This window comes from Mastomys coucha, unplaced genomic scaffold (genome assembly GCF_008632895.1).
Source record: "Mastomys coucha isolate ucsf_1 unplaced genomic scaffold, UCSF_Mcou_1 pScaffold7, whole genome shotgun sequence".
Taxonomy (NCBI): Eukaryota; Metazoa; Chordata; class Mammalia; order Rodentia; family Muridae; genus Mastomys; species Mastomys coucha.
Window position 1 is genome coordinate 96,165,860 of NW_022196913.1, and position 25,042 is coordinate 96,190,901.

Genomic DNA, 25,042 nt, shown 5'->3' on the forward strand with positions numbered 1-25,042 from the left:
ACTCCCCAAAGATCCACATGATCCCCAGACCTAGAAACTCCTTGCAGACTGAACAAACAGGTCAATGGCAAATACTAGACAGGTACTCTTTCACAGGACAAGGAGGGGCTGTGCAAGAAAAGGAGGGGGTTCCTGGGGAAGTTTTTGTTGGCCTTGTATGAACCCAATGGAGTTTGAGCCAAGGAGCACAAAGGGGGCTAGAGCGCAGTTCTCCTTGGTCTTATCTATCCCTTGGGCTGGTTCTGTGGGGTTGGAGGAGTGGCTCCTCACTGTAACAAAGGCCGGAGGGGTTCCGGGCCCTCAGTGTTGTGCAACCAAGTGAGTGGGAAAGCCGGCTCAGCCTGAGGCTGAAGCAGAGGAAATATCCCATGGTTGACTGTGCCAAGGCAGTGACTGATCCAGCCTTCTGACTTGCGGGCAGGGTGGTGGCTCTCAGAGATAAGCCAATCCCTGGGCTGCAGGTGAGGATCCCTAAGAAGCATTGTTGGGCCAGTAAGAATCATTTTTCCAAATAGGCAAGACAGGAGGAAGGGACTCAGCAAGCCAGTATGGGAAGCCCATAGCTCCCTAGGAACACTGGGAGCCCTATTCCTCCCTAATATCGTCTGCATTCTCCCTAGACCTGGAAGAGCTCCAGGGCTGGCCACCGCTCCACGACTGAACGGTACAGCAGCATGAGCCGGTCAAGGCATGTGGGCAAGATCCGAAAACGTCTGGAAGATGTCAAGAACCAGTGGATCCGACCAGCCAGAGCTGACTTCAGTGATAACGAGAGCGCCCGGCTGGCCACAGATGCCCTCTTGGATGGGGGTCCAGAGGCTTACTGGCGCGCTCTCAGCCAAGAAGGAGAGGTAGACTTCCTGTCCTCAGCGGAGGCCCAGTACATCCAGGATCAGGCCAAGGAGCCTCCCGGTGCCCCAGATCCTGCTGGAGGGGCTGAGTCAGGACCCAGAGGACTGGACTCCTGCTCTTTACAATCAGGTACCTACTTCCCAGTGGCCTCGGAAGGCAGTGAACCAGCTCTGCTGCACACCTGGACCTTGGCTGAGAAGCCCTACATGAAGGAAAAATCCAGCGCCACTGTCTACTTCCAGATGGACAAACACAACAACATCAGAGACTTGGTCCGCCGCTGCATCTCCCGGGCCAGCCAGGTACCTACGCAGAGCTGGTGTCTGCCTGGCGGTGTGCGGGAAGGAGCTGGGCTAATTAAATAGGGCTAGGGGGCTGCATCCCGTTCTCACAGGCTTGCCCTGGACCACAGACCCCTATCTCTGTAACAACCTGGGTCCTACGCCACTAACACCTATCCCTGGCACTATAGTCTCTCGTGTGGGAAGAATAAATCCCTTCCAGTGCTCCCCAACTCCTTTTTCCTACTGCTTGCCACTCAACCCTGAGTCCCCTGTGGATTCTCGAGCCTCTGGTCTCTGGACTTTATAGACTCTGCCTGGCCCCAAACCATCCCTGTTTTTCACTTGGGTTCATGCTCTTCTTCTTTTTGTGCTTCCAAATAAAGAGGCGTGGGGGCTTCGTTAGGACATATCCTTGTCCTTTTGTCCTCTTAGCCACTCTTTAGATCTGGCTACCCTCAGGTGACCCTGTAACCCCTGTTTTAGGCAGCTCTATCTAAGCAGAAAGTGAGGTAGGGAGGAGTCAGAGAAAGTTTCTCTCTCCCTGGAGAGCCCATGTTTTACTTAGACTCTGGGAAGTCCTTCAGAAGAGGGGCCCAGCTGACAGGAGCTCAGGCATCGGGGCAGATCGGGCAGGAGTTCCCAGTGCCTCTGGGTATAGCAGGTCTGCAGTGGTTGCCAATGTCAACTGAGGGCTGGGTAGAAGGGGTTACTCTCTGATAGCTCTTCTTTCCCAGGTACACAGGGTTGTGTGGGTACCCACCCCTCCTTCCTGAAACCGCAGAGGGGAAAGGGAGAGAGTGAACTCCAAGAAGGAGAGGAATCTGTCATCCAGGGTTGAGGGTGTGGCTCTGTGGTAGAGTGTTTATTTAGTATAGAAGAGGCCCTGAGTTCAATCCCCAGTATGGGAGGGAGGGGCATCATAAAGACATATTTTCTCTCTCTGTCTCTGTCTCTCTGTCTCTCTGTCTCTGTCTCTGTCTCTCTCTCTCTCTCTCTCTCTCTCTCTCTCTCTCTCTCTCTGTGTGTGTGTGTGGGGGGGTGTTGGTCTGTTTCGTAAACCACACATTGATATTTGTGCTCACTCCTGGGCTCATGACTGGATCCCCTCCCAGGGTCACAACATTATATGCAATTTTAAAGTTCTAGGGAAAGCCACCAAGGCTGAGGGCCTGGAGGTCTGTGAGGAAGCAGAGTTCTGGGAATTTAAATAGAAGGTGGCCTTGGGTGGAGCCACTGCGTGGCAGGGCTGCTCCGGAGCTATTTCGTGACATGATGGAATCCGGCCTTGACAGAAGGGCCCAGGCAGACTGTCAGGAGAGCAGACTGTCAGTGGGGCAGACTGTCAGGAGGGCAGACTGTCAGGAAGGCAGACTGTCAGGAGGGCTACCCTGTAACATCTCAGGCAAGTGTCTTGACCTCCTGGGGCTCAGCTGTCATGATGAACTGAGATTCCTTTTGGTCTGTTGCTAAGTGTACTAGCTCTGCTCTCTTGAGGATAGAGCCAGTGCACAGGGAATCCTCGGCCACAGCCCAGACTCCAAGGCCAGTGCAACACCCTGGAAAGTAGCCAAGGTGAGCCAGCTCCCTGTCTGAGTCTCCCTGCTTCCTTCTCCCCACCTGGCAAGATATCCCTGCCCAAGCCCCATTGATGTTCTTTGTATGACACAGCCTGCTATGGATTTTAGGACACTTGAAAATCAAAAGGTTTCACCAAAAAGTGTGGACTTCTGGGTCCACTTAGCAGGTAGGAAGGCCTGGGTCCTCTGGAGCAAGTTATGGTGACCTCTTTGACTCAGTCCCTTCTACCACTGTTCCCCTAAATCTCCCTCTGGTTGGAGCTTACTGAAGCTTTTATTGCCTACCAGACACCTGCAGACTGACTTTGTTATATCCTTCAGACACACAAAGCTCATATGAGCATACATGCCAATAAAGCACACACACACACACACACACACACAGATGGGGGGCAGACAGACAGACACAGAGACACAGAGAGACAGTCAGGCAGACAAATGAAGTCAGACAAGCAGAGACAGAGAAAAAGACAGAAACAAACAGAGAGAGACAGGCAGACAGACAGATAAATACATAGACAAGAAAGTTAGAGTTGTCTGTTCCCACAGAGACGATGGCAGGGATGGATCCAGCCACCCTAGATCTATGCTGTCGTGGAAGCAGGTGATAAGAAGAGAGAAGGAAATCGGATTGGGCTCCCCCATCTACTATAAGGGCAACCCCTGAAAGGAAAGGGAGACAGGCTCAGGAGCAGCCTGGCAGGTCCTCTCTAGAGCATTCCCTACCTTAAGAAGCAGGATCCACCCTCCTTTCCTTCAAGCTGAATTCCCTCACTCCACCCAGCCCAGGGCAGCAAAACAAAACTGAGGTCTCCCTGCCTTGGGGAAGTCTCTGTCAGCTGCCTCCTGCTGTAGGAGGGGATTGGAGTATGCTGTGCTGTGGGTCAAGCTTCAGGTGGGGCAAGGCTCAGTACCTGGAAGGCTGTGTGACTAAGGCCGGCTGCTGAGAAGCGGCTCTCAGTCAACAATCAGAGGCTGTGTAAGAGTTTGCCAGGCCGAGAAGGAAAGGAAAATCCCAGGTAGAGGCCAGCCAAGTGCAAAGGATGGTCAGAGGGGGGACATGTGTCCTGCAGGTGAGGAGATGCCACCCTCTCTCCAGTGGGACCCCAAGGTGTCGAGCGGTCAAGGATGGAGGCTGCAAGGCCAGCAACTGTGTATGTGCCTTGTACATTGGATGTAAGAGTGAGACTAGCATTTCCCCGATTGGGTCACAAGACCCTAAGGGTCGCCAGGACTTCCTAGGGGGTTCTGTGATGCTCTGCTTTTTCTGAGCACTTAACTGCATGGGAAAAATAAAAATAAAACCATTCTTTTTGTTCCTCCTGCCATAGGATCTCATGGTTGTCCTGTCTCTACCTCCCAAGCACTGGGATCACAGGCATGCACCACCACACCCAGTTTATGCACTGCTAGGAACTGAACATGGGGTTTCCTGCATACTAGGCGGTCACTCTATCAAGGGACTACATCTTAGTACCCCCAAAAGATAATTTTCTATGCTTCCACTCACAGCGCTGTGCAGCAGACTGGTGTAGGAGATAGGAGAAATTACAGTGCCCTATGGAGGCAGACAAAGATCAGCTGAGGTGTAGAGCACCAGGGCTGGGTCTGCTTAGCCTGTGTGAGGTCCTGGTTTTTGTCCCCAGCACAGCATACAAACGTACAACATATGAGGAGCAAGTTCATGCTGCCTACCACAGCTTTTGAAAATAGTTATTTCCTGAAACCTGTTATTTTGTGCTATTTATTTTACAATGGGGTTGATGGCAAATAATTTAAAATATCAAAAAAAATTCTTTTCAGATTTAGTTTCTCATCTCAGTAGATATAATATACATAGACAAAAGTCCTTTAAGAACATCGATAATTGTTAAGAGTGATTCAGCATGCTCTATGGTGTGGTGTGTGTGTGTGTGTGTGTGTGTGTGTGTGTGTGTGTGTGTGTAAAGTTTACCAGGTAAATTCAGGGCCAGTAGGGAAACTGAGGAAGAGATAAAGTAGGGTTGTATTCCTGGCAGGGAAACAGAACCAAAATGTTCTAGAATATTCTAGAACATTCCTTCTTTACCCTCTCCCCTCAGGTGGTCACTGTTGTACACAGACAGAATGACAAAAAGACAATCAGAGTTCTTGTGGGTGTGAAGCATAATGTTGAGGACATAAGTTTCCAGGTTGGGGCATAGGTACTCTGACCATAGCCCTGTCCTGTGCTTGTGGAAAGCTGTCTGCACCCACACCCACACCCACACACCCCAGCTTCACCCTGGGAAGCTGGGAACTGGTATTGAGGAAGTCACATGAGACAAACCTGGGGCTGATAGTAGACACCCATCAAACCTTTGCTGTTGTTACTGTTTGGTGGCTGAGAACAGGAATGTATTCTCAGACAGTTCTGGAAGCCAAAAGGGTGGAATGATGGTACCTGCTAGGCCATACTGTCTCCAATCATAGTTCTAATGGAGTATGGGCCCCATTGCTCAAGAGCAACTTCTCTGTTGTCCCCTTCCTTGCACAGATATCCCCATCAGTTAAGTAGTCAAACTACACAGGGCCCAGCCACCTCCTTGGTCCACCCATAAGATGAGGTGTTCTCTCCCCTTGCTACCTCCCAGTTGTTAGTGCTTTCAAAACAAACAAAGCAAAAAACATTGTCACAGGGCATATTGACACAGGCTTGTAATCCCAGCACTTGGAGGCTGAAGTGGAAAGACTGCAAGTCAATGCTTGCCTCGGCTGCACAGTGAGACTCAAAGCAAAATGAAACAAAGTACCATGCTCCCCCAGCAAAATGAAACAAAGGACCCATGCTCCCACAGCAAAATGAAGCAAAGGACCCATGCTCCCACAGCAAAATGAAACAAAGGACCCATGCTCACACACACACACACACACACACACACACACACACACACACACACGGATTTATTATTCCTAAAACCATGAAACAATGTCGCTATATCTGTGCTAGAGACTTGTCTCAATGCTATGAGAAAACACCCATGAGAAACAAGTCTCAGAAGTTCTACAACCTCCCCCAAACTCCCCACCATCTGGTGAGCTGGTGTCCAAGCTTCTGAGCCTGTGGGGGACATTTCACTGGCAAACAGCTTGGCACAGGGGTATACCCCTGTAATCCCAAACACTCAGGGGACTTCAGGTACGGCTGGATCCAGGTGTTCATGTGCTGCTGCTGAGGATCCACGCCCACTGCCTGGCCTTGCTGTCTCCGGGGTGGCTTTAATTTTGTGCATGCTTTCCACAAGGCACAGCACACTGGGTGCCAGGATTTGTAGCTCGTCAACTACTAACCAAGCAACTAGGTGGGGTACCAACAGACAGACAAAACCATCTCCTTTTCTCAAGAGTTCCACCAAATGACCTGGGGCAGCCAGGTGGATGCTGAAACCATCTCTGGACTATTCTCTGCGGCAGGGAGGGGCGCAGGGCTCCCATTGCTCTGGCCTTGATCTCACGCTGTGCCTGTGCCCCTGGTTGCCAGTAGCTCCATCAAAATTGCACTGAATAGAAAAGAAAGAGGATCCGTTCAAATCTAACTAGGATGCTGTTGACAGAGAAAGGAGAAATGGAAATTTGGCAGGCAGGCACACCTCCATGTGTGCCTTTGTGGATATCTCACCTTTGTGGGATATCTCAGCCAGGTTCTGAGGAAACTGATAATACAGAGGCTGCTGGGACATCCAGACTCCTCCATCCCACCGGGGCAGCTCTCTTTGATCTAGTTTGAATATGGTTCTTCCACATGGGATGTTATTGTATATGACGACTCCAGGGGGAGGGACATTAGGGGCCAGTATGATGGCTCAGCTGCCAAACCTGAGAATTTGAGTTCAACCCCTGAGAGCCACATAATGGCAGGAGACAACCAGCTCCACAAGTTGTTCTCTGGCCTCTACATTCAAAGGCACAAGCTACCTGCCTCTGTGCTCTCTCTCTCTCTCTCTCTCTCTCTCTCTTTCTCTCTCTCTTGTGTGTGTGCGTGTGCATGTGCATGTGTGTGAGAGAAAGGGGGGAGAGAAACATAAATAAATAAATAAATAAAATTTAAAAGATTAAGAACACTCAAAAACCAGTGGTCCCACGTGCCTTCTATCTCTAAATGACCGGGAATATCGTTCCGTTTTCTTTCTCTCCTCAGAGCCTGCTAAGTTGCCCGTTTGTTTTGCTTTCACCTCCCTGCTGCCCTCTTGATCTTTCTCCTCAGCACTTCTCACTCCAACTCAACACAGAGGCAAAGATTTGCCTAGTCTGGTACTGTGGGACCAAGAGAGGAGCAGGCCCTCCCCTCTGGCTCTTCCTTCCCCTTTCTCTAGTCCTGCTCTGTCAGACCAGCGGCCTCTATCCTACCCAACCCCCTCCCTCCAGCTCTGAGACCCACTGCCATTTAGAAGCTTCAGCTGTGATCTGGTACCGTTGCCAAGACTTCTATAATAACAGAGTCCTCTCTCTTGGTCCAGGTCCTGGCCATCCTGATGGATGTTTTCACAGATGTGGAGATCTTTTGCGACATTCTAGAAGCAGCCAACAAACGCGGGGTATTCGTCTGTGTGCTTCTGGACCAAGGAGGTGTGAAGCTCTTCCAGGAGATGTGTGACAAAGTCCAGATCTCTGATATTCATCTCAAGGTAGGGGTTCAGTGACAGTTCTAAGGATATTCTGTATCCATTAGATAGGACAGTGGTAGCTAATGCCCCATCTCAATATATTAAAACAGTCACTTCTTGCTCAAATTCCCACATAGGCCACCCAGCCCCCTTCCATCTTAAGCTATACTATACGGCGGAGTACATAGCTTATGAAACACTAGTGATGGAAAAGAGGGCTAGAGAATTTGGATGGATATTGTTAGGCTCTCACCCAGATGAGATGTCTACTATTTCCACCTATAATCCTCTGACCTTAATAGAATGGATGTAGAGGCCTTTGAAGTTTCAGAGTGCTGCCACTAAGCAGGCTACATCTCTCTTTCCTTTGCTCAGCTTTGGAAACAAAGTTGATACACCTGACAGCACAGAGCTATTCAATGATCCAATAAGATGTGTATTTTGAGGGCAGGATGTTGGTGGTGCCTGCTTTTCATCCTACCACTTGGAAGGCAGAGGCAGGCAGATCTCTGTGACTTCAAGCCCAGCTTGATCTACACAGTGAGTTCCAGGACAGCCAGAGCAAATACTTGTCTTTAAAAACAAAACCAAACGGGGTGTGTGTGTGCATATTTTGAACACCCTGACCCCAGTAAGAAGTTGGTGTACTTAGTTTAATTGGAACTTCCCTAAACATGCATACTCAAGCACCCACATGTCTCTCTTCTGGTGGGAAGGAAAGAAGCACAATGATAGGAACTTAATTAGTCATACAAACTTGAGAGCATTGAGTCGAGGTCAAGAGGAAAACCATTCATTATTTACATGCATGGGTCTAGCTGAATGGCTGATGTGTGGCCCTCTGGCTTCCTCTATTTCCCTTACAGCTCAAATACATCATCAGCTTCCAAAAAACCAAACCAAACCAAAACAAAACAACCATCATCCCCTCCACACTGATGGGAGGCAGCTGAGTTCAGGGATCCCTCCTGATGTCCTAATCTACAGCCAGTCACTCAAGGTCTGCTTGGAATTCTCTGGGTCTCTATTCCTCCACAAAGGGTCATTAAAATAGAATGAGAGTGTTGGAGCAGGCCTTGCCTTCATGGGCCATGCCTATAGAGCAGTGGATGTGACCTCTTGCCACTGAGATGTTAGGAGGGGTTTCTGGAGGAACTGGAGTATCCTTCCCAGAGCCTGGTGGCCGTGGACAGGCACTACTAGGAGCCTGGCCATATTCCACAGCCCTTGGCTATAAACCTAAAGTAAATCTCCACACTACCCCTGCTTTGCCATTTCTACAGTCTTCCATGGGAGCCATCTGAGGCATGGACACCAGATACTGCTAGGGAGACCAAAATGTAAACAGCATTAGAATTGGGGTTGTGAACACATCTTTTTCAAAATGGTCCAGTGTCCTTCACAATACACACTATCTCTCTTGTTATACTTGGTCAGCTCTCTGACCAGCTTATGGTAAGAAATTCGTGTCACTAAGGCTACCTACGGACTTGCTCCTAGGTAATGCAGACCCTTTGTGGCCCATGGAGGCCTAGACTAGGGGCTTATGGGGCCATCAAGTCCTTGTCTTTCTTTTATTTGCTGTTTTGTTTTTGTTGGAATTCTCCTTTTTTTCCCTCATCACCATCTATTGCCAGAGCCGTGGAAAAAAAACTTAAAAAACTAAGCCAACAAAGAATGTAAATGATACAAAATCTCTCCAAGCTTAAATAAAACCTTAGTGAACTTCCTTCCAATTTCCTATGCAAATTGTCTCCGTGTGTTTGGGCTGCTGTGGCAGACTGTCATAGCCCAGAGGGTGTATAAACCACTGAGATTTACTTCTCACAGTTCCAGAGACAGAGAGATCTAAGATGTCTTCACATTCAGTGTTTGGTGAGGCTCTCTGCCTTGTGTGTAAATGACGGCCTTACTGCATCTTCACATGGCACACAGAGTGAGGGAGCTCTGTTACATAGGGCCCCCAATCCCTTTATGGGGCCCCACCCTCCTGAGCTAATTGCCTCCCAAAGCCCAGCCTCCCAGAACCACTTCACCGGAGATTACGTCTCAACATAGACTTGGGGGTACATGTTCAGCAGTAGCCCACGTGTTTATTAGTAAATGTGCAGTTAGTAAATGACGCCTTCCCTCTGCTTCCCACAGAACATCTCCATCAGGAGTGTGGAAGGGGAGGTGTACTGTGCCAAGTCGGGCAGGAAATTCGCCGGCCAAATCCAAGAGAAGTTCATCATCTCAGACTGGAGGTTTGTCTTATCTGGATCTTACAGGTGAGTCCTGTTTCATCTGTAAGGCTTTCGGGCAGGGAAGGACTAAGTAAGGTACCAACTGAATGCTAGCTACTCCCACAGCCCCAGAGCTCCCAGTTCTTCTTTCTGTCCACAGCTAGAGCTCATCAAATAAATGAAGCTAGAATCGAGAAATGTGGCCCCTTCCTGATACTGAAATTAGACGTAGACTTCTTTTTACTCTCTCAGGTCTCTTAGGAATTGCTTTGTTGCTGGGCAGTGGTGGCGCACAGCTTTAATCCCAGCACTTGGGAGGCAGAGGCAGGTGGATTTCTGAGTTTGAGGCCAACCTGGTCTACAGAGTGAGTTCCAGGACAGCCAGGGCTACACAGAGAAACCCTGTCTCGAAAAACCAAAAAAAAAAGAAAGAAAGAAAGAAAAAGAAAAGGAATTGCTTTGTTATGTGTGGGCATGATCCACTTTGTTTTTAATTTTTTTATTTTGTATGCATGAGTGTATAATAGGCATGTGTAGAGTTGGAGGAATAAATTATGGAGGTCAAAGGCGGCCGTGCCTTCTTCTTGGCTCTCCACCTTAGCTTTTGAGACAGGGTCTCCCGTATTCAGCAGTGGTTACAGTAGCTAGCCAGTGGGTTCCAGGAATCTTACCGTCTCCACCCGCCCTGGGATGGTTTACCCACACCTGTGACCACGCCTGGCTTTTTCAGATGGTGCTAGGGATCCTAAGTAAGTTCCTCATAGTAGACTGTTTACTGACTGAGCCGTTTCCCCTTCCAAACTTTTATTATTTTAATACAACTGATTTACTGAGATTTATGAATTCACACACAGTTCACCTACTTAATGCGGAGTTCAGCTCTCCTTGGCTTATTTCCAGCATTGCTTAACCATCAACATCACAGTCAACTGTCCTCATAAGAAACCCCATTCCTGAAACAAGAATGTGATTTAATTCTATTTACTTAAAATGTTTGTAAATGTTAACAAATTCAGATAAATTGAAATCATGTAACTTTTCTCATCATAATGCAATAAATCTTAAAAAAAAAAAAAAGAAAAGAAAAGAAACCCCATTCCTATTGACGACCACTCCCAGATCCACTTACTCAGAACCAGTTAGAAACTGGTTCACTGGGTAACCACAAGTCTACTTCCTGTCTCAATGGGTTAGCCTCATGCAGACATTTTATATGACTAGAGCTATAGATGTGGTCTCTGAGACTGGCTGATTTCCCTGACCACAGTGTTTTAATGGCGTGTGGTATGAACATACCACAGTTTGTTCATTCACTCTGCAGTGGATGCAGTGAATTGGGGCGGTTCCCACTTTTCAAACTTTGTGAACAATTCAGGTGTACCACTTTTTGTGGAGTTATTTGTAATTCTCTTGAGTGTGTTCCTAGGGATACAATTTTTGGGTATTAGTTTAGGGTTTCTACTTGTGATGAACTGGTAGAGATTCATTCTGAAGTAGCTGTCTCATGTGGGTTTCTCCAACGTCTGACAGCCCAGTTTCTCTGATCTTGAACAATGTGTGTTACTGTGTATCCCTCTGTTCCAGCCATCCTGGACACATATTCTCTCTCTTTGTTGTCTGCTTCGCATTTTCCTGAGGGCTGAGAATTTTGGTACCTTTGCACCCTTTGCACATCTGGCCCTTTGCACGTCTGGCCCTTTGCACATCTGGCCCTTTGCACGTCTGGCCCTTTGCACGTCTGGCCCTTTGCACGTCTTCTTTAGAGCTTCCATTTGATTTAAAACATGTCAAGACTTGGACGCTAGATGTCTGGCTATCTATTTCATCCAACAAAGCTGAAAAATCAGAGATACCATTATGCAGCCAAGTGGAGGCCACCGCTATGGGGCTCACTAAACCCTCAGGCAAGGACAAGTGAGCGTGAAGGGAAATGGTGGGAGAAAATGTAAAAAATGAGCTTCAGCTTTCTTTGGTTTGTTTATGCATGTTAGAACAAATCTTACTTTTCATGACATTGATATCACTAATATTTGCATAGTATCTCATTCTACTTGTGTAGCTATAACAAAAATACTGTAACTTGGGTAGCTTATAAATAACATAAACTTATGTCTCACAGTCTTGAAGGCTAGGAAGTCCAGGGTCAAATTGGTAACCAATGTCATGCCTAACAAGGGCCTATTTCCTGACTCTCAAGAGTATTGTCTTTTTATAAGTAGCCTTTGATGCCTATCATCTAGGCAAAACCAAAATTGTCAGAAGTAGATCTTTACTGACAAGACCGTGGTTTACCATCCCAAACATCTGTCTCCTATCTCCCACCAGCAGATTATAGAGAAAAGAGGACCAAAATTTATCATTCAAAATTAGTCTTGCCCCTCTGTTAGGTAGTCTGCCCCCTATCGGGTGGTCTGCCCCTCTATGAGATGGTCTAGCCCTCTGTTAGATGGTTCAGCCCTCTGTGAGGTAAGTCCAGCTTCTGTTGGGTGGTCCAGTCTCTATCAGGAGGTCTGCCCCTCTGTCAGGTGGTCCAGCCAGCCCTCTGTCATCAGGTGGTCTGCCCCTCTGTCAGGTGGTCCACCTTGTCTCTGAGATTCTGCTTCTCCTCATTAGAGTTTCTCTCTGTATCGTGGGAGGGAAGGCTCCCGTTCATCAAGGCCACTGAGTTTTGCATTCAGCTTGGGCCTGATGTTTGACACACAAATTGAAAGTTACCTCAGAAAAAAAGTATTATCAGGGTGTGGGTGTAAGCCCCATGTAGATTCCTTTCTACAGAATGAAGTACAAATGCACGCTTATAATAGAACTCTAAGAAAGAAGGGACGTGACTGCCCCTAGGTACAGTGGAGGAGAAAGTTTATTTTAGATATGTGAGAAAGCATAGGCAGAGGCAGGGACATCTGGGAGAGTCCAGAGTGGACATGACCAGACTGAGTTGGGCTGTGTGGAGAGGGGAGAGAGGAGAACCAAGTGCCAAAAGTAAAAGAAGGGTAGATATCCAAAATGTCTGGATTATAGAGGGAAGAGCTGCCGGTGGCAGGGAGGCAGCCCAGCCACTGGGTTGGAGAGTTCAGGGTAGAGGGCCGGGTATGCCAGCCATATCCTGTAACAGGTAGGGACTGAGGGATGCTGGGAAGACCTGAAGGACAGGTCCACTTTGACATGTTAAGTAGGCACCTCAGCCCTTTCTCTCAGGTTTGGAACTTAACAATAATATACACTATGAAATGCCCTTAGCATTTTTACCAGGTAAAGCTGTGTTCACTTCCCACAGGAAAAGGGATGTGGAAGCTCTCTGTCGTCCCTTTCGTAAGGGCACTCAATGGGTTACTCATCTTGCATAACACTGGACAAAGGCAATTTCAGAGGGGGGAGGAATTTGTTTAGGTTCATGCACATGGTGGGGCTATAGTTCATCATGGGGGAAGGCATGGCAACTGGGGCTTCACGTGAAGCACCACACACTTTACAGCGCAGCCCTTTGTCTTGTTGGGTACATTAATTGACCCTCTTGATACTGGGACCAAATAAGATGCTTAAGTGAGCAAAGGTTCATTCTGGCTCATGTCAAGGGTACATTCTTCATGGTAGGGAAGAAATAACTGCAGGGGCTTGAGGCACCTGGCCACACTGCATACGTAGTCAGGAGACAGGAGTTATGGATGCTGATGCTCAACTTGCTTTCTCCTTTGTAATACAGGACCCACCCCTTATTGGTACCACCTACAGCTGAGGTGGATCTTCTCACCTCAATTAGCCTAACTTAGCTAATACCTCACAGGCTTGCACAGGCTTGTCTCCTTTATGAGTCTTGATCCTATCATGTTGACAATATTAATCTCCACAGTGGATCAGGAAGGAGAGAGGATGCTCAAGTTAGATGCAGGCTGGGCTGTGATTCCTAATGGCTGCTACCCTAGCAACCCACTTCCCAGCTTGGCCCCAGTTTCTAAAGGTTCCACAACCTCCCATAACAGTGCCATGGTCTGAGGAACCAAAGTTCAAACAGATAAACCCCTGGAAGGCATTTCAGATTCAAACCATGACAGGCACCGAACCTCATTCATGAGGGCTCCACTCTCATGATATAATCGGTCTTGAAAGCCCTACCCCAAAAGAGCACCTCATTAAGGATTAAGGTTTCTTAACTTGTGGATTTTGGAGAGACATAAACACTGAGCTCTGACACAAACATCCTTTTCCCAGATCATTTAAATCAGTCAGCATTTTTACAGCAAAATATCAGAGGCAACTAGCTTTATACAGAGAAAGGTTTTATTTAGTTTATGGCTTAGGAAGATTATCTCAACCTCTGGTGAAGGTGGTACATTATAGCAGGACCGTGAATAGAAGCCAATGCTCACACCAAAAACTAGTGTGAGAAACAGCGGAAATTTGCGTATATGGGTGTTTTGCTTGTATGCATGTCTGCACACCATGTGGTACCTGGTGCCTGGAGAGGCCTGAGAGGACATCAGATTCCCCTGAACCATCAAAGATGGTGGAGCCACCATGTGTTCCTCCGTAAAAGCAGCCAGTGCCATCTCTCCAGCCTGCTCACCAATGCCTTTTAAAGGCATACCTCCCAGTAACCTAAGGTCCTCTAATTAAGCCTGGACCCCTAAAATTTGACCATTACCCTAGACTATCAGTCAAGGGAGCAAGTCCTTAATGCAAGGGTCTTTGCCAGACACTACCCCTATGCAAACAAACCATAGTGCCAAAATCTTCAAGATGTTGACAGTTGTCCTTGATACAAGATCATGTCTGAAGGAAGGAGTCTGTGGCCCAGTGGCTCTCAACCTCCCTAAGGCTGTGGCCCTTTAATAACCACCACCTCATGTCAGGGTGATCCCACATAAGATTATTTCCTTGCTACTTCATAACTGTAATTTTGCTACTGTTTTAAGTCACGATGTGAATATCTGAATTTGCAGGATGTTTGACACACGATCCCAAAGGGGTCATGACCCCCAGGTTGAGAACTTCTGTTGTAGTTGCCCTCTTTTCCCCTATTACTATTCTTCTTATTATACTAAGATTCATATAACATGAAATTAATCACTTCAAAATGTTCAATTTGGTGGCAGTTAGCACATTCACAACACTGTACAATCATCACCACTTAGTTGAGAAATGTTTTCATCACCCCAAAAAGAAATTCATTAAAAAGTCCCCCTCAATTCACCTCTCCCTACCCTAGGGACCCCCAGTCTACACTCTGATGAGTCTACTTTCCATAGGCATTATATACATGAAGTTATATACAGGGGCATTCTATACATGGAGTTATGCACTATTTTGTGACTGGATCCTGTTATTTAACAGTGCTTTTGAGATTCATACCAGCTATGATATGCATCAGTATTTTTATCCCTTTTACGACTAAACAGTATTCCACTGTGTGGATGTACCACAGTTTGCTCGGCTGATTATCCACTCATGGGGATTTTCCCAGTCCCCAGCTTCTGACAGTGTAAGGTCTCAGGCACTTTTCTTCTGGAACTGGGGCTTTGCTTCTGTGGAGAGAGGAGATACAGCCAACCGCTGGAAGGACTGACGGTTGCTCTAACCCGAGAGATTTGCCTGTTAGAACTCATCAGCGCTTTCCTTCCACAGAACCACGGAGTAGTTTTTTTTTTTTTTTTTTAAAAAAAGGTATTACAAGGACCCTGAAGAAAATGGCGTCTAAAGCCGTGTATTCCCCAAGGGGAACCCATGCTCCAGCAGAGACCAGGCTGAAGCTAGGGCACCAGAGAAGGCTCTCAACTCCCAGGAATGCCCGATTACCTGCCGATCTCACTGCCGAATCACAGTGAAAACCCTGAATGAGACAGACCACTCTGTGGGTAGAAAGAAAGGTTTATTAGGGACCAGACTGCCAAGGCATAGAGAACAACAAAAGGCAGACGAACCTTGCCAGTTTTAAGGGGATCAGTTGCAGTTGACGTGCAGGGGTGTGTGTGAGCAGGAACAGCCTGGGATTTGGAGTCTCCGGAAATGGGGTGGCCGTGCAGAAGAGCCTGGGAACTCGAATGGAGACTTTGATCTGCTGCGAGCTTGTTTGAATTAATCTAACAAGCTGGATTGCTGGATTGGAGGCTGGGGGAGACACAAGGGAAATCATGGCTTTTCCTGACAAACAGAAACCAGCTTCACAAGGTTTCTGGGGAACGCTGAGTTTAGGTTTTAGGTTGTTCACTAGCAGTCCTTCTGTCTGTCCAGAGTCCGGTCTAAGCTGAGTCCAGACTGTCAGGGCTTGCTACTGTCTGCAGAATGGTTTGGGGGCCTTTGGCCTCTACGTGCTTCTTAGATCTTGTTTCATCTTTTCTATAAAATGTCAATACTGTTAACAAAAGAGGCAGAAAGAAACTAAAATAAAAACTTTCAGGCTGGTGAGATGGCTCAGCGGGTAAGAGCACTGACTGCTCTTCCCAAGGTCCTGAGTTCGGATCCCAGCAACCACATGGTGGCTCACAACCACTGGTAATGAAATCTGACGCCCTCTTCTGGTGCGTCTGAAGACAGCTACAGTGAATTACGCTGGAGCGAACAGGGCCAGAGGGAGTGGGGCCCGCAGAGGTCCTGAGTTCAGTTCCCAGCAGCCACACACATGATAGCTCACGGCCATCTGTACAGCTACAGTGTACTCATACACATAAAATAAATGAAATAAATCTTTAAAAAAACTTTCCTCTCCCTCCAGTTCTAGCCAACACTGTCAGTGAATTCACCTCTCTTTGTTAACAGATCTTTCTGTGTCTTTATGTGTCCCTCCTAGACTTCTTTTGCTGTGTGACCACAAGACACAGATCTCAGATTCCAGACTCTGGTAGCAGTTTTGGGGGAGCCAGTCAGGAGTGTGAACTCCAAGTTGGCCAGCCAAGCTTACAGTTGGAGTACTGGGGATTTCCTAGCAGCTGGTGGGATCCTGAAATAATTTTCTCTCTTTCTTGGTACAGTGTTGGCTGCATATACATATATATGTATATGTGTGTGTGTGTGTGTATGTGTGAGTGTATATATATGTATATATATACATATACATATATATATACATGTACATATATGTATAGACAGAGAGAGATGCATCTTATCAATAAACTGGTTAAGGAAAAGGCTCTTTTTTTGACTTGCTCTTTCATTAAAAAAAAAAGAAAAATCTCTATTTTTGTAGTGTATAATCTCTCACAGTCTGTGCTTTCCTGAGCAGTTGGTCCTTGGTTGTAAAGAGGTTTGAGAGAACCAAGGGTCATTTGGAACCCGTATCATTTAGGAGCCTCTTTCATTTCATTTGAAAATTGTGGAGTCAAGATTTCACGTCTGGAGCCTTGTAAGCCATTTGGTTTTACATATGTTTTATCCACTGTTGTGGAATAAAGATTCTGCATTTGGGGCTTAAGGAGCAGAATGGAGATCACCCTTGGATTGTGGGGTATTAATTTGAGTTATTTTCCACTTAGATTCTATAAACTCTGTGTGACTGCGTGGCTGGGGAAGGATCTGTCAGGCACTGAGTGTTGAGGTTGCGTACATATATCCACTAGACTAAAGCTTGACCTGCCCTTTGGATTCCTGAGAGTCATTTAACAGCCCGAAAACCTTTTCTTTTTACATTTCTTTTCTGAGCTGGTCCTTGGCAAGCTGAATTTACGTCATTTTACGTGTTATTTTGTATGTTGCTCTGATATGCCTTTCTCTATGATGATTTAGTTGAGAAAGGTAAAAGTTCTGGTGCCTTGGAAGCAGCGCTATTAGACAGCAGAATCTGTCAATGCTCTCTCTGCCTGTTCTGGGTGACTCCAGATGACTAGAGCTGCACCAGAAGGGTGTCCTAAGGAATCACGTCACGAGAGCGTCCTTGTCCTAGATGGAAGGCACTTCAGTATCTCGATACGTATCAGGGTAACGAGGGCTTGGTCACCTTTGCTCTCAGCTCCTCTAAACCCTTAAGTGTTAAAGATTTCAGAAGACACATAAAGAGGGGTCTTCAGCATATTAATGACACTCTAGGGAGGAACTCCCACCAAGCAAGCAGCATAATCTACTGATCCAAACCACTTCCCTACCAGTAACTGCCTCCGCCATCATGAAAGCCTAAACAAATGGTCTAAAGACAGCAAAACCCAATGTAATGCCGTGATTGCTGGAAATACTAAGTAGCCTCCTCCAGCTGCTGTGCTTGCTTCCCTTTAGTCTTAAGCTCACTAAAGTTGCTATTCTTGGTATATCTAATTTAAATGTGTTTTTGCATCTATATGTAGGCACTTTTGCATAATTTTTAGACTACAGTTAGAGTGTTAATTAATTATACAGGCTATTCCCTCTGAGTGGCTGTCTACTGGTTTCTCTCCGTGTCTTCTGCCATCTCTTTTAAGTACCAGTTATTCAGGGCCTGTTAGACTTACCACAAGGAAGAGAGAGGGTCGAGGAACATTGTCCTTTGGAAATGTGCAGAGGTGATGAACGGAGATAGATAGATGGATAGGTAGACAGACAGATAGGTAGGTAGATGCATACATAGACAGGCTGGCAGGCAGATAAGCAGGCAGGCAGACATAGGTAGATAGGTAGACAGACAGATGCCTGTATAGACAGACAGACAGATGGACAAAAATAGGCAAATGTTGTTGCTGAAGAGGCTGCAAGAATCTAAACAGAAGGACTGTTGCTGGGAGAGCAGAACTGGGCCTGTGAGGATCAGTGCCATCCTGTGCCGGGCCCCTCCAGCATCAACGGATACACAATCTGCTGATCTTTAACTTCTCCAATGTGGACCATTTCACCATCTAATCTCCAATTTGGCTCTGTTTTCACTTCTTAACTAGGTCAACATAATCTTATGTGTGACATCTTCCCTCAAAAGAATAAGAGCTTGAGCTTGTTGGCTCATGTTCCAACCCAGAACACTCCTGTCGGCCTGCTTCCTCCTCCACACAAAATGGAATAGTGCTCCATTAGGTTGTCAGGCAGATCAAGTAAATGACAAGGGCAAACACTTAATTGTCTGGCATAGGATACACAAAAATATTTCCTTAAGACGTTGGTATTAGGGCTGGCTCAGCGGGTAAAGGCATGTCTAGCATAAGCCCGATGACCTTAGTTCCATTTCTGAAACCCACAGTGGAAGGAGAGAACACACCCAAGAGCTGTCCTCTGGTCTCCACACATGTGCGTGCAAGGACACACACTAACACATCTCACAACTACCACCACCATGCCCCCACACACACCTTTTTTAAAGTTTAAATGGCATTGATATTAGATATGGTGGCTCATGTATGTGTAATCCAAGAACCCAGAGTGCTGAGGCAGGAGGATTGCTGTGAGTTCTGGGAAGTCTTGGCTACAGAGTGAAACCCTGTCTCAAAAACAAAAGCAAATTGGCATTACTCATACCTTCTCATGTACTGTGCTAGCTACCACTCCAGGCAGAGTTTGCTGAATAGTAAGTTTGGTTTCTCAGCCTGACACAGCTAGGACTCCTATACAGGGTGATCTGACCTCCCCAATGATAGGTTGTAGTGAATAAGTAAAAACCACTATTATTATGAACACATTAGTTTAATGACTTGAGCAGCATTATTCCAGGAGGTGAAGCCCCTTTCTGTGCATCATCCCTTCTGTGGGTCTTATTGGGGAAGTGCCAGGGAGTGTGGCCAGGCTTCCCAAGGCAGTGTGTGCCTGACGAAGCTTCAGGGTCAGACAGCACTGGGCACATGGCCGGCCACTGGAACTAACACTAAGAGCACTTTTTTAGTGACGGTCTGGGGAAGGGAAGAGTCAAGCCCCTGTTTGGGCTGGGGAGAAGAGGGTGGGATGAGAAGTGTGGCAAACTCGGGGTCAGAGGCAGTCTACAGGATCCGGGCTTGTTGCTCTATGCTGGTTGGGGTCACAAACACACAGAGTGTGTGCAGAGTCGGGTGAGAGGGGGGCAGTTATTTTGGTTTGGGGTACTGAGGACTGAACCCAGGGTGTCATGCACACGAGGCAAATGCTACCACTGAGATGCAGCTTCTCTTTTTTTACTTTTGGAAGGTGTTTGGGACTTTCTCCTCGAGGTGAACATTCACTGTTTATAACTCAGCGGTTCTTCTAGGCATGTTTCCAAGAGATTCCTGTTCACATGTATGTGGGAGGCACACATGAGAATGTTAAAGTGGTACTGTTGGCTATATCCAAGAGATTCCTGTTCACATGTATGTAGAGGCACACATGAGAATGTTAAAATGGTACTGTTGGTGACAGGAACAAGCCAGTGCTCCCCCATCAGTGAAATGACCAATGAAATAGTATGTAACAATCAAAAAAATATTACAAAAGAAGTAATAATGTAGCCTGGTTGTGGTGGCACACATCTTTAGTCCCAGAACATGGGAGGCGGAAGTAGGTGGATCTCTGAGTTCAGCCTGGTCTGCAGCCAGGCTGCAAAGAGAAACCCTGTCTCAAAACCAACCAACCAACCAACCATCTAACCAACCAACCAACCAACCAACCAATCAACCAAACAAACAAACAAACAATCAACCAACCAAACAAACAAACAAACAAACCAACAATCAACCAAACAACCAATCAATCAAACAAACGAACAAACAACAAAACAATCAACCAACCAACCAACCAACCAACCAATCAAACAAACAAACCAATAATGTGGACACATCTTAGCAATGTAAAATTAAAAGAAAAATCCTAAAAGATTGCATATATATTTTTAAAATAACTAAAATTACAGTATTTAAGAATAAATATAGGGCTGGAGAGATGGCTCAGCAGTTTAAGAACACTGACTGCTCTTCCAGAGATTCTGAGTTCAATTCCCAGCAATCAAATGGTGGCTCACAACCATCTCTAATGGGATCTGATGCTCTCTTCTGGTGTGTCTGAAGACAACTACAATGTGCTCATATAAATAAAATAAATGAATATTTTTTAAAAATATATTTAAAAAAGAATAAATATAAGTGTAAAGCATTGTTTCCAATCTTGAACCAGGGAGGCAGGGATTGGTGATATGGTTTGAATCCAAAATGTTCCCCACAGGTTTGTGTTTCAGACGTTGATTCTCCACAGCCCTTTAGGAAGGCTGTGGAACCTGTAGGGGGCAGGGCCTAGCTGGTGGAACCAAGCTTTCATAGGTTATAGTCTGACCCTAGTTATAGCTCGCTCTCTCTCTCCTTAGTCCATCAGCATATGAACAGCTCCACCACCGGTTCCAGCCACCATGAATACTGCCATGCCTTCCCCATGACAGACTAGAATCTTGTTTGTCTCCAATGTCTGTTTTGGTCTTAGCAATGAAAGAATAACTAACACACATACTGTAGTCACAGGACACAATACACTGACCCTAGGTCGAGACTGCTGGGAGGGCAATGGAACTGGGTGTGGAGGCTAGGCTGGTGAGATGGCTCAATGGGTAAAGGCACTTATTGTCCAAGCCTAATGACTCAAGTTCTAACCCCAAACCAACTAGGAAGGAGAGAACCTGCTCCTGAAGGCAGTCCTCTGACCTTCACATGCACACCATAGCAGGTCTCTGCCTGTGCACATACATGCATCATGTACACATGTACAATAGTGACACACAAAGAAGATTTTAAGGCAGCTAGCTTTCATTTCAGGCCATGTTAATAACATTATGTAAAGCAGGAAAGCAAATAGATCTGTGCATTAAATAGGTCATGGAGAGAGACCAGGAAAGAGAGTGGGTAGCTACCAGACAAAGACTGTGAAGCATGTCTTCAAGACCCAACTCAGCAAACAGTAGACATCACTTCTTCCCCTGGGTTTAGTGAGAGAAGTATGAGTAATAAGAAGTAAGCCCAGTAATACGCAGATGCGGTGTGTGTGTGTGTGTGTGTGTGTGTGTGTGTGTGTGCGTGTGTGTGCATGTATGTGTATGTGTGCATGTGCATGTGTGTATGTGTGTCTATGTGTGTATGTGTGTGTGCACACACACACACACACACACACACACACGCATGCATGTTCCCACACACAGGGGATGGAGGGGCATGAATGGCCCAAGACAATGAACAGTTCTCAACCTGTAGGTCATTAACCCTTTGAGAGTCAAATGACCCTTTCACCGGTCACCTAAGACCATTGGAAAACACAGATATTTTCATCACGATTCATAACAGTAGCAAAATTACAGTTATGAGATAACAATGAAAACAGTTTAATGGTTGGGGGTCACCACAATATGAGGAACTGTATTAAAGGGTTCCAGCATGAGGAAGGTTGAGAACCACCAGCCTAAGAAGTTCCTTGGGTGTCATTGGCCTTGTTTTGTGGAACATGCTACACACCTGTGTGTCTCATTCTTGTCTGATTCCAAACAATGCTGCAAGATTGATTTCTCAGCCTAAGCCAAGCCTGATCGTTCCCTTCCTTCCTTGCCTCCTGGCTGGCCTGAGCGCAGCCTCAGAGGCTCACCTCTCTAGGTTGTGGGTGCTCTTGGTTGGGAGGAGAGATTTAAACAAAGCATCCCAATTGTTCCAAGGATTATCCCAGCCTGTGTGGGCCTGTCCTAATTCATAGTATAGGGAACCCCACCTGGGGTCTGGGCCAGGATTGAATGGCAAGGCAGGCAGGCAGAGGGCTGGAAGCCGGAGGCCTGTCTCTCATCAGCTCTGACACTGCCCACACTTTGGGGACCCTGGCTTTTTCTGGCTATCCCCCTGCCCTGTACTACCCCAGGGATGACCTATTTGTGTACGTAGCCCAGGATGCCTAGCTCCTCTTGGTGAGCCATCTCCCCTGCTCTCATCTTCTGAGGGGGCATTTTCCATCCAAGTTGGAAAAATATTTGCTAAAATAAGAGAATCATAAAAATAAGGCCTAAATGCCTCAAGTATCTTGTTTTCATTAATGTCTCTAAGTGGGACATCAAGATCTGTCCTCCAAGGTGTTCAGCCCTGGGTGGCTAAGGGGTTTTCTTCCATAAGTTGGAGGTATAGGAGGTACTCAGGTCCCCGTGGGCACATCCTATAGTCCATTTTGCATGGCTCGAAGAGCAAAATGGGCTAAGTCCTCATTCAAGAGCAATTTATAAATACATAAATTACTTATTTTGTGGGGTCTTATTGTATAGCCCAGGATGGTCTGGAAGTCAAAATGATCCTCCTGCCTCAACTTCCTGAGCACTGAGATAAAAGGCTGGTGCCGGCCTCTCTGAGCCTGAAGGACAGTTTAGATTTTTACAGAAACACAGCAGGGCCATCTAACACTCAGCCACCTTTCTGCCTGTTTGGGAGATGTTTTCAGTAAGTGTTGGCAGGAGGCAGGTACCCCATCTTACAGGTGGGGACACTGAAGACCCCTGCCCCCAACACTGGCTCCATCAGGTGACTCCTCTGAGGAGAGCGGAGGCAGAGAGCACTCAGCCCACACTTAGCCATTTTCTGACCCATGTGGTATGTGTGTCCTTCTGTCTGTCTGCCTGCCTATGGTGTCTGTGTGTGTGTCCTTGTTCTTCTGTCTGTCTGCCTGTCTATGTGTCTCTCTGTGTGTGCCTGTGTGTGTGTGTTTGTGAGTCTGTCTGTCTGTCTGTGCGCATGCACCAAGGGGATGGGTGGGTGCACTGCGGGAGTTAGGAACCCTGAAGCCTGAGACTGACTCTGTCACCTCAGTGACTCATCTGCAAGAACGCCCCCGTCTCTGAGCCTCAGTGCTGCCTTTTGTAAAAGGGTTTATGTAACCAGTTATCAGGGCTTCCGCTGGGAAGAAATGTGCCGGCTTGTGCAGAGGAGCAGTAGCCCTGGTGAGCGGCTCTGAGGGTCACACAAACCCAAGACTGACGCTGACTTCCTTTACTGTCTCCTCTCCCCTGCAGCTTCTCTTGGCTCTGTGGACACGTACACAGGAACATCCTCTCCAAGTTCTCGGGTCAGGCGGTGGAGCTGTTCGATGAGGAATTTCGACGCCTCTACGCCTCCTCCAAGCCCCTGATGGGTCTGAAGTCCCCGAGGCTGGTCGCCCCGCTCCAACCCAGCAAGGGCCCAGAAGCCCCCAATGGCCGCCTCAGCGGCACCAGTGACTCTGCCAGTGACCGCACCTCCTCCAACCCCTTCAGCAGCCTGTCGACCGGCAGCAATGCCCAAAACCAGAGTCTATCCACATCTTCAGGGCCCGGCAGTCCCCTGGCCCCGATCTCACCCGCAGTTCCAAGGCTGCAGCCTTATCACAGCACCCGGAGAGCCGTGGCCCCACAGCCTCTCTTGGGCCCCATGAGGCCCCATGAGGGAGCACCAGCTCCCTACAGCAGCCTCGTGGCCTACAGGCCCACCCGGTTGCAGCTGCAGCAGCTCGGCCTGGTGCCCAGGACGACTCACCCCTGGGGGCCTTTTCTACAGGCCTTGCCTCATTTTTAAAGGGGCCTTTCTCCTCACTGCCTGAGGGTGGGGTGGGGAGGGGGAAGGAATGAGCCTGGCTGAATTTTCTGGCTGGAAGGCCCTGCCTTAAGGACCAATAGGATTGAGCCTGATTCCCTGTGAGCTAAAAGCACTGGGTGGGGGTGGGATTATTGCCTACCTTTGAATGTAGGACTACTTAACCCATTCTAGAACATTCCAGGGAGACAGGGGAGAGACCTCAATGACAAAAGATGACTAAGAACCTCTGCCTTCCAAAGGCCATTCTGATTTGACATTGATATCTCTGTAATGTAAAAATGACCAGATGCATCCTGTAAACAGGCTCCACTTCCTCAGAGATTTAGAGAGGAAAGATTCAGGAACACGTATAAGAACATTCTGGATGTTTCTGGTAGGAAATGCTCCTCCCCTGTTAAGTGTCTTAAAACCGAAGTTCCCTGGACCTGATGGATTAGTAATGAGACCCCCCAGAAACTGTCTGGATTATGTTGGGGCACCTGAAGCTGCTGCCTACCAGGATGGGACAACCTGAGGAGACTGGAAGTTTCCCACAAGGCTCTTCAGCAGACTCTGGCTCTTGCTTAAGAGAACCCTGGTCTATCCTGGAAGGCCCTGACGTCTGAGCTGGCTACAGAGACATGACTAGTCATGGCTGGGAATGGCCCTCAGCAAAGCCCAGGGCAGCTACCTGCCTGCAGCTCTGGAGCCTCTGCTTGTCCTGTTGATGCCTGGTGAAATAAACGTGGAACCCTCAGAAGCCTTTCAGAGTTCATTCCTAGAGAATGTGGCAGCTACTCCTCTGTTGGAATAGCTGGAAGGAGGGAAGACTGGGCAGACAGATAAGCTCCAGGCCAGTCCAGGTAAAAATAACATATGTACTATGTACATGTGTGTGCTATAGTGCATGTGTAGAAGTCAAAGGACAACATGTGTGTGGTTTTCAGGTCTCTTCTTCTACCATGTGGGGCCCTGGGATCAAAGATAGGCCTTCAGGGTTGGTAGCTCTCCTATTCTCTGAACCACCTTCCCAGGCAGGCAGCCAGAGCTGTTACCCTGGTGACACCGGATGAAGGTGGAATTCTCAGGGCTGGCTGAGTT

General features: G+C 47.4%; 1 protein-coding gene across 2 annotated transcripts; it reads left to right on the forward strand.

Moving 5' to 3' along the window:
• Positions 1–317: 317 nt before the first annotated feature.
• Fam83a (family with sequence similarity 83 member A) lies at positions 318–24,701 on the forward strand. 2 transcript variants are annotated; one of them, XM_031359371.1, is made up of 5 exons: positions 318–461; positions 621–1,154; positions 7,189–7,356; positions 9,481–9,605; positions 23,404–24,701. In XM_031359371.1, the coding sequence occupies exons 2-5, from the start codon at positions 675–677 to the stop codon at positions 23,939–23,941; spliced, it is 1,311 nt and encodes a 436-aa protein (XP_031215231.1). In that variant the 5' UTR covers positions 318–461; positions 621–674; the 3' UTR covers positions 23,942–24,701. The 2 variants fall into 2 exon arrangements, with proteins under 2 accessions (XP_031215231.1, XP_031215230.1); XM_031359370.1 differs by lacking the exon at positions 318–461 and having other exon boundaries at positions 474–1,154.
• The last annotated feature ends 341 nt before the right edge of the window (positions 24,702–25,042 follow it).

Coding starts and splice junctions, on each gene's coding strand:
- Fam83a (XM_031359371.1), top strand. CDS start 675: ATGAGCCGGTCAAGGCATGTGGGCAAGATCCGAAAACGTCTGGAAGAT. Junction 7,357..9,480: donor TCTCTGATATTCATCTCAAG/GTAGGGGTTCAG, acceptor TGCTTCCCACAG/AACATCTCCATCAGGAGTGT. Junction 9,606..23,403: donor GTCTTATCTGGATCTTACAG/GTGAGTCCTGTT, acceptor TCTCCCCTGCAG/CTTCTCTTGGCTCTGTGGAC.